The sequence below is a fragment of the Solea solea genome, chromosome 21 (assembly GCF_958295425.1).
Source record: "Solea solea chromosome 21, fSolSol10.1, whole genome shotgun sequence".
NCBI classification, from domain to species: Eukaryota; Metazoa; Chordata; class Actinopteri; order Pleuronectiformes; family Soleidae; genus Solea; species Solea solea.
Window position 1 is genome coordinate 18,502,057 of NC_081154.1, and position 8,996 is coordinate 18,511,052.

General features: G+C 40.8%; 1 protein-coding gene across 1 annotated transcript; it reads left to right on the forward strand.

Moving 5' to 3' along the window:
* The first annotated feature begins 263 nt into the window (after positions 1 to 263).
* On the forward strand, positions 264 to 6,299 carry nif3l1 (NIF3 NGG1 interacting factor 3-like 1 (S. cerevisiae)). The gene is made up of 7 exons (XM_058620156.1): positions 264 to 315; positions 1,747 to 2,363; positions 2,543 to 2,699; positions 2,785 to 2,908; positions 3,081 to 3,219; positions 4,905 to 4,988; positions 5,103 to 6,299. Coding segments are annotated over exons 1-7 (1,308 nt in total). The 5' UTR covers positions 264 to 313; the 3' UTR covers positions 5,288 to 6,299.
* Positions 6,300 to 8,996: the final 2,697 nt, after the last annotated feature.

An 8,996-nucleotide genomic window follows, 5' to 3' on the forward strand; every position in this document is an offset into this window, starting at 1 on the left:
CTTAATAGAACCAATAAAGACATGTTTTATACAGGTTATCCTATTTAAGAGCAATACAGTGCAAATGATTCTTACAATCCATTTCAGAGCAAAATAACAAATGTAAACATAAAAAACCCAACGATTAGAGGTTTAATTCATCACAAAGTGCTTTAGTTTTCAGAGCTTTAGGGTTTCCAGGAAAGATAAGAGCGCATGGAGTCAGGGAGACATTTAGATTGAGTTGTTTACATAGATTCAATGACGTTTTCACTGTCCAATCAGATCGTCGCACTACAGACCGGAAACCGGAACCGGAAGCGACAGTGTCTTAATGTGAGTGTGCTACTTCTCAGTTTCTCTCTGAGAAACGTGTTCAGTTGGGGTTTAGTCTCTTAATAATAGTCTCTTTAAATCACATGTTAGGTCAACGTTGAACCGCTTCCCTCACTCTACATGTTTATATGTTGATACAATGTTTTATGCGTCAGCTGTGTCGCTTTGTTGTGTCGTAGCTAATGTCTGCTAGACGGCTACTGAGCTGTTAGCATGGTGTGCGTCACTCTTATACTTGTGCTGTTGTCATGTTTGAATAACACTCCATTCATCTGCTACAGTTGTTTTTGAACAAGAATAAACCAACCTTTAGACTCTCAACTGTGACACTTATTAGGAAAATTAACATAAAAACAATATATTTACTATTGATTTTTGGTTCATCTGGTCTATCACTATTTAATTTAATTGTAGGAGTGTGATTTTTGTATTTTTTTAAACAGGATAAACGTTTGCACCACTGAGGCAATCCTCTCAGGTACTCTAGTTAAATTATAGATATAATAGCATTTCATATATACATTTGTTTATTCATGGCTGCAACTTATAAAATGTCTAACAGTGTTAACCAAACCTCAAAGTCCGACAACGGTCACAGAAAAGTAAATAAACCAGCACATTAATATTTAAGAGCTTGAAACAAGAGAGTTCTTAAGAAAAAACCTCAAAAATATATGATCAAAATAGCTGGCAATTAATGATTTATCAATATACAGCTCTGTTTTTGCTGTTGTTGAAAGGCCAATGTATTTAATGTTTTATGTTTTATAAATGTCAGAAGAATGATGACTGGTACAGGTTTGTAAAAACATTCAAAACCCCACATGTGGCGTCTTTTAAATTTATTTAGCCAAATCTCCTTAAATGGAAGATATTCAAAAAATAATTAAATTAAATTTAGAAAGTGAAATATCCATCCATCCATTATCTCCCACTTTATCCTCTGTCCCTGTGGGGGGGATGCCAATCTCAGCTGACATAGGGCGATAGGCGGGTCACACCCTGGACAGATCGCCAGTCCATCACAGGGACACATATAGAGACAAACAACCATTCACTCTCATGCTCACACCTACGGTCAATTTAGAGTGACCAAGTGAAATATCATGAATTAAAAAAATAAATTAAAAGTTGTGCTTTCATATACGAATTAGGGTTAGGTTATAGTCATTATAAATAATAACAGCAGGTTAATTAGTAATGAAAGTAGTTATTTGTCCAAACCCAACTGTCAATCATTCTCCAATTGAAACTGCAAACTGGGAATAAGTTATTTTTGATTGATAAATGTTTAAGTTTAATGTGACAATTTGTTTATTAGAATCAATGAATCATTTTGGTGATTATTTCGCATCTGTGGGACAATAGCTCAGGTTTATTCAGTGACTGATGTTCTATTGATGTACAGTTGTTTGTGTTTCATCCACACAGGTCTCCACTGGTGTTGATGGGATGTAAAAAACACACGTGGACATTTGTATCGCTCATCCACAGAAGACTTTGTGCCGGAAGGAGCTTGATCTGTCCCTCTGCTCTATTCTCTTCTGCCTCTACAGTCTCACCCAGCCTGTCATTTCCTCCTGCACCCACCCAGAGTCTCTTGACAAACCGACAAATCCCAGTTTCCCTGCATCCACCTGCTCATCTCTCCTCCACTCGCTCCCTCTTGCACTCCACTCCCTGTTGCAGCGTGATGGAGCTAAAGGAGGTTCTGCAGGTGCTGGAGCAGCTCGCTCCTCTGGCACTCGCCGAGTCGTGGGACAACGTGGGCCTGTTGGTGGAGCCCAGCAAATCCCGGCCTATTAAAAACATCCTGCTCACCAACGACCTCACAGACGTCGTCATGGAGGAGGCAGAGGCCATGAGCTGTGACCTCATCATCTCCTATCACCCTCCGTTGTTTCGGCCAATCAAGCGTCTTGTTCAGGGCGATTGGAAGCAGCGGTTGGCCGTGCGGGCAGTGGAGGCGGGGATGGCGATCTTTTCCCCTCACACCTCATGGGACAGTGTTAAAGGAGGGGTGAACGACTGGCTGGTGGGGGGGCTTGGTAAGACCTGCTCATTCTGAATAGAAAATGCATCACACACACACTACATAGGGTGCTTGCATATTTAATGAAGGTACAAGATAAAATGTGGTGACACATGACACTAACGACCCACTGGTCCACTTTTCTGCTCCCCTTACTCTTTCTTTCCATCTCTGGTGTCTGTCTTTGATTGACAGGTAGCGGCCAGGTGTCTGTGCTGAGTCAGGCCCTCTGCGGTGCTTCCCACAGTCACAAACTGGAATTCACAGTCAGGAACACAGAGGAACTGAACTCTGTGATGGAGGAACTGAAGGCTTGTGCTGGTGGAGCGTCGCTGCAGCATTCTACCAGCAGGTGATGTTCGATCATGATCATGATTTCTGGAGAGAATTTCTCCGATCATTGTGGACAGATGTTAATGTCAGGCCTGTCTTAACAGAGCAGACAACGGTGGGATCCGTGTCGGTGTCACCTGCAGTGACTCAGTGCTGCCCCTCAGTGTTCACACTTTGCTACCGCACACTGCAGCCAGTCAGTCCCTGAACATCCTAAAATTGGAGAAGGTAAAGCATGAAATCATCTCGGTCATTACAAGATGAATGTGAAGTTATCATCATTAATAAATGAAACAGGAGACCTTTGTTATTTCACAAACATCAGCAACAGCAATTGACGTATGTAAGTTTGTAGCAGTTATTTCTTTAAAGAAAGCACTGTACCTGTCACTCCCTACAGTCTCCTCTCCCAGGACATGGTCAAGGGCGACTCAGTGTTTTGGACCAGCCTGTAACTGTGGCAACAGCCATCCAGAAAATGAAGTCTCACCTGGGTCTGAATCACCTGCGTTTGGCCATAGGATGGGGGCAGACACTAGGTAAGGACCTCACGGCATTAGTTAGTAAAGAGTACGGACACTTTGTGGTTTGAATATTCTCAGAATCTTATCGCAAGCAGAGAATTCATCTGCTGGTCTCATGAATGAAGTGGTTGTCCAGGTTTTGCATGAGCTCCTGACTCTGAGTCGACGCTGAATGCACTGTAACGTGGCTGCTAGGGGAGACACAGGCAGATATTAGCCACTTCGTAACAAACTGAACAAAAATCTAAAGTGCCCATGTTTACTGTAGCTTAAGAATATTTTGTTTGTTTGTGTTGTTTACTCCCTCCACCAGTCCATAGAGAACATCAGCAGTTTTACATCACAGCACATCCAGAGTGTTATGTTGTGACTTTGGTGTTTTAAATCCTTTGTTTGGATTTATCTAAGTGACACAAACTAACCAAATGAGGCACAACAGCAGCTAAAAATGCACATTTTCTCTGTGGACTTTGGTGTGAAAGAGTGAAGGATTAACAAACGCTGTCTAATGCCGAAATAATGGTGACTTCAGTTGGTATATATATGTCATTAGGTGAGCGTTATGTTAAGTAACTAAATTGTCTTAACACTGACCAATTCAATTTAAATTCAAAAAACTTTATTGATCCCCAAGGGGAAATTCAAGGTCCAGTAGCTTAGACATCACACACAACATAAACAGTATGATGAAAAAAGAAATGAATGAACGTGAATAAAATGGACAATAAAATACTAATACTAATACTACAAGCACACTTTAAAATAAAAGTAGTGAAAACTGTTATAACTTGTCTATAATTGTTCACAACTAGTAGGTTTTAGCCAAAGTAATTCTATAATTATAAGTCAGCTATGAAGATAATCTTATTTGTTATGGAAATTATTGTCTGAAAACACCAAGAGTGACTGGTCTTTGTGTGATTTATTTCTTGCAAGAAAGAGAGAAGTTCAACAGATGCAACTGAGAGCAGTCTGTGAGGTAACAGACGCAGCTTAGAAGAGAAAAGAGGAGGTGAAGGTATCAGGAGAGAACCCAGCATGGTACGGTGGAACAATGTTGGAACCATTTTCTCATGGAAACAGAGAGAACAGACATTTCCATTTCAATATTGTAAACAGGTTGTAAACATGAAGCACGGTACCACTGGTAGCATGTATGTGTCATGATGTCGCAGGAAACGGGACCCAAAAAATAGAAACTCAGACAGCCAGGTAAAAGTCCAAAAAACAGGGATTTATTCCCACACAACATAAAACAGGCTTATCTTGCAGGTCTGGACACTGCAAAAAAAAAACTACAAGCAAAAGCGAGGCACTTTCCTGATGAAACTAAATCCAAAATAAGCACACGGAAGTCTAGAGAATCACTACACGAGGAAACAATAACGTGGGCTCTCGCGCGCTCTCTCTCTAAGTGAACCAACGATCTGACACTGACTGAGGTAACAGCTGCACTTAAAGAGTGGCAGATCTAATTCAACAGAATCAGGTGCAGCTGTGCAGGTGAATCAGCGCTGCCACGCCCACGACAGCATGTAGCACACCTACAAACAAATCTGCCATTTCAAGTGACTTCTAAAAGTGACTTCTAAATGTCTTCTGTGAAATGTTGAGTACACAGTTTTATTATACACAAAGTATACACCAAAGTATACACGATTACACATGAGCAATTCATGAATGTGCCTTTTTCCCCCCAGAGTCCTCTGTGTGTACTGTGGCTGCATGTGCCGGATCAGGAGCATCAGTACTGAATGGGGTCAAAGCAGACCTCTACATCACAGGTACAGCTTCCAACTTGTTAAAGTCTCGTCTGGTTTTCCCACACCGCGACGGAATATGTCCATTGTAACGCCATTAGGTTTCAAATCCGATGTTTTGGTGTGTCCATCTGTTAGGTGAGATGTCCCACCACGAGGTCCTGGACGCTGCTGCGAAGGGAACCAGCGTCATCCTCAGCGATCACAGCAACAGTGAGCGAGGTTTTTTGACGGTGTTCAGGGAAAGACTGGCCGTGCGTCTTCCTGACACGGTCACAGTGGCCGTGTCCAAGGCTGACAAGGACCCCCTGGAGGTTGTCTGACCACTTGCACGTGTTTTGATCAGAGTCACTCGTGTGCGCTTAGACCAAATGTTTGTGAGAAGATTGCATTAAAAAAAACAAAAAAAACCCCCTCTTCATTCAGGCCCTTTATATAAAGCTGAGCTTAAAACAACAGAAGAGTGAGAGCCTCATATAATGATGACAGCGCTTCCTGGTACATGTTCTATGTATTTGTGGCAGGCTTATAATGAAATGTGCCCTGGTTGGTCAAAAACAGAGTGAATCATGTCGTCTGTCATCTAAATGCATGCAGTGGATTTATTTACACACAGCAAATTGTGTGATTTAATCCTGATCATCTGTGACCTCAAGTGTGTCCTTCACTGGGTGTGCAGAGATGATTTCAGCATCCACAAGATTGTTTGCATCAAGCAAATGATGAGACTGAGGAAGACTAATAATGACATTCACTTTATTAATATAACACTTTTTACGTGCTTTCCAGATAAAACTAAATAAGAGGAAACATTAGAAATGTATACCAACCCCAACCTTATTAGTGGGACATATTAAGCAGCAAGGAGCTCATACCTGAAGTGATTCTTCTTCTTCTTCTTATAATAATAATAATAGTATTATAGTTGCATGAAGAAATGTGATATGCTGTGCACACCCCTGTACTGAGAACCAGACTGACACACTCACTCTCAAGACTCTAAAGTCCATGACGACTTGAATCTGTGGTATCTTAACAATACTGTATATTCACCACTTCATCTCACCATTTTGACGGGAAACTGAGGTTTGTGTCACGTTGTAAAGCGCTCACTCTCCGTGCTCACGGACAGATCAGGGTGCAGTCGTATGTCTCTTTGGACATTGGGTCTAGTTAACATGCCAGCGTGTCCTTGGGCAAGACATTGAACCCCTCATTGCTCCTGATTGCTGTGCCGGCAGCGTGTCAATGAGTATGAAAGTGTGAGTGAATGGGTGAATGGCTGAAAAACTGTGGTGACGAGAAAAGTGCTAAATAAATGGACCTTTGACTCGACCTGACCCTGCAGTTGTCTCCTGCATGCTCCAGTATATGACACACCAAGTTTCTTTGCCACAGACTTTACATTAGTGTTGACTGCATCTGTAATTTATCATGTTACTGAAAATCTAAACCTCAGTTTTATTTAAAATGCATAACATTGTGAATGATGAATTTAAAGCTCCAGTGCGTAGAATCACCTCAACATACATGTATTCTCAACTTATCAGTTCCCCGACAAGAATCACAAGCAGCTCTCAAACACTATTGGATCTAATCTTCGCGAACAAACCTGATCGCATTACTCGCACATACAACCTTATTACGGGAATGTCCGACCACAACCTCACCCACAGGAACAGAACTACATCGTAAAAGCTACACCAATATTCTTTATTCCAAAAATGAATAGACATCTCATGGAAAATGAGTTGAAACAAATTAATATATAGAGATATAGAGCAAATCCAACATGAGGGAATACTGTGTACAAACAGTTCAGAAATAGCAAATAAATTCAACGAGTACTTTATAAACTCTGTAAATGAACTAGGTCACAGCTTCACACCAATACACTCCTATGAAAAAGAACCATCAAATGACCCAGAGTTGAACCTGGATCCTGTCGGTGAGGCGGAGATAAGGAAAATACTCTCTGGATTGTCAACTTCCAAAAGTAAAGACATTTATGGCCTTGACACAGCCACCATCAGAAACAACCATGAAACCAATAACAAAATCCAGCAGAGTATTTTCCCTAACACTCTCAAACATGCAATAATAATTCCTATCCATAAATCTAAAGATAAAACCAATATGACCAACTATAGGCCAATCAGCATCCTCCCAGTTCTAACCAAAGCAATAGAAAAGGTTGTTGCTAGGCAACTTGTGGATCACCTTGAAACTAACACCTTGCTACACCCCATACAGTTCGCATTCAGGAAACACCACTCACACATCAAACATTAAACATTCACTTGATAAAGTGAATGTTTGTTGTTGTTGAATTGTAGCATCCATTTTTCTTGATCTCCGTAAAGCAGTCGACACAGTTCACCATGAGATACTTTACTTCAAATTGGCCAAAATGAATGTATCCTCTGAAACCTTAAACTGGATTAAATCATACTTAACTGATCGCACTCAAACAAGCCACCTCTGCCCAAATACCATGCACCACAGGACTTCCACAAGGTTCCAATCTGGGTCCGGTTCTTTTTACTGTATACATTAATGATCTACCAACAATATGTAACAATGTCAAAATGCAAATGTTTGCTGATGATACCGTCATATACACTCATGGGAAGAACAGGGCAGAAGCTGCAGCCAAACTCCCATCAGGCATGGACAGTATAGCTCAATGGCTCCAAGATTCCTGCCTCCTGCCTCACCGCTGTCATGTCACTTACTACTTAGTTACTACTCACTTACTACTCAGTTACTACTCACTTACTACTCACTTACTACTCAGTTACTACTCAGTTACTCCTCACTTACTACTCAGTTACTACTCACTTACTACTCAGTTCCTCCTCACTTACTACTCAGTTACTACTCACTTACTACTCAGTTACTCTTACTTACTACTCAGTTACTCCTCAGTTACTCCTCACTTAATACTCAGTTACTCCTCACTTACTACTCAGTTACTACTCACTTACTACTCAGTTACTCCTCACTTACTACTCACTAACTACTCAGTTACTACTCACTTACTACTCAGTTACTCCTCACTTACTACTCAGTTACTACTCACTTACTACTCAGTTACTCCTCACTTACTACTCAGTTACTACTCAGTTACTCCTCACTTACTACTCAGTTACTACTCACTTACTACTCTGTTACTTCTCACTTACTACTCGGTTACTCCTCACTTAATACTCAGTTACTACTCACTTACTACTCTGTTACTTCTCAGTTACTACTCACTTACTACTCAGTTACTACTCAGTTACTACTCACTAACTACTCAGTTACTACTCACTTACTACTCAGTTACTCCTTACTTACTACTCAGTTACTCCTCACTTACTACTCACTAACTACTCAGTTACTACTCAATTACTACTCAGTTACTCCTTACTTACTACTCAGTTACTCCTCACTTACTACTCAGTTACTACTCACTTACTACTCAGTTACTCTTACTTACTACTCAGTTACTCCTCAGTTACTCCTCACTTAATACTCAGTTACTCCTCACTTACTACTCAGTTACTACTCACTTACTACTCAGTTACTCCTCACTTACTACTCACTAACTACTCAGTTACTACTCACTTACTACTCAGTTACTCCTCACTTACTACTCAGTTACTACTCACTTACTACTCAGTTACTACTCACTTACTACTCAGTTACTCCTCACTTACTACTCAGTTACTACTCAGTTACTCCTCACTTACTACTCAGTTACTACTCACTTACTACTCTGTTACTTCTCACTTACTACTCGGTTACTCCTCACTTAATACTCAGTTACTCCTCACTTACTACTCAGTTACTCCTCACTTAATACTCAGTTACTACTCACTTACTACTCTGTTACTTCTCACTCACTACTCAGTTACTACTCACTCACTACTCAGTTACTCCTCACTTACTACTCAGTTACTCCTCACTTACTACTCACTTACTACTCAGTTACTCCTCACTTACTACTCACTAACTACTCAGTTACTTCTCACTCACTACTCAGTTACT

What these genes read in the sequence shown, in the direction of transcription:
- nif3l1 (XM_058620156.1), top strand. An exon ending in ACATCCTAAAATTGGAGAAG is followed by an intron (nt 2,909 to 3,080) that starts GTAAAGCATGAA and finishes CACTCCCTACAG; the next exon opens with TCTCCTCTCCCAGGACATGG. An exon ending in AGCAGACCTCTACATCACAG is followed by an intron (nt 4,989 to 5,102) that starts GTACAGCTTCCA and finishes TCCATCTGTTAG; the next exon opens with GTGAGATGTCCCACCACGAG.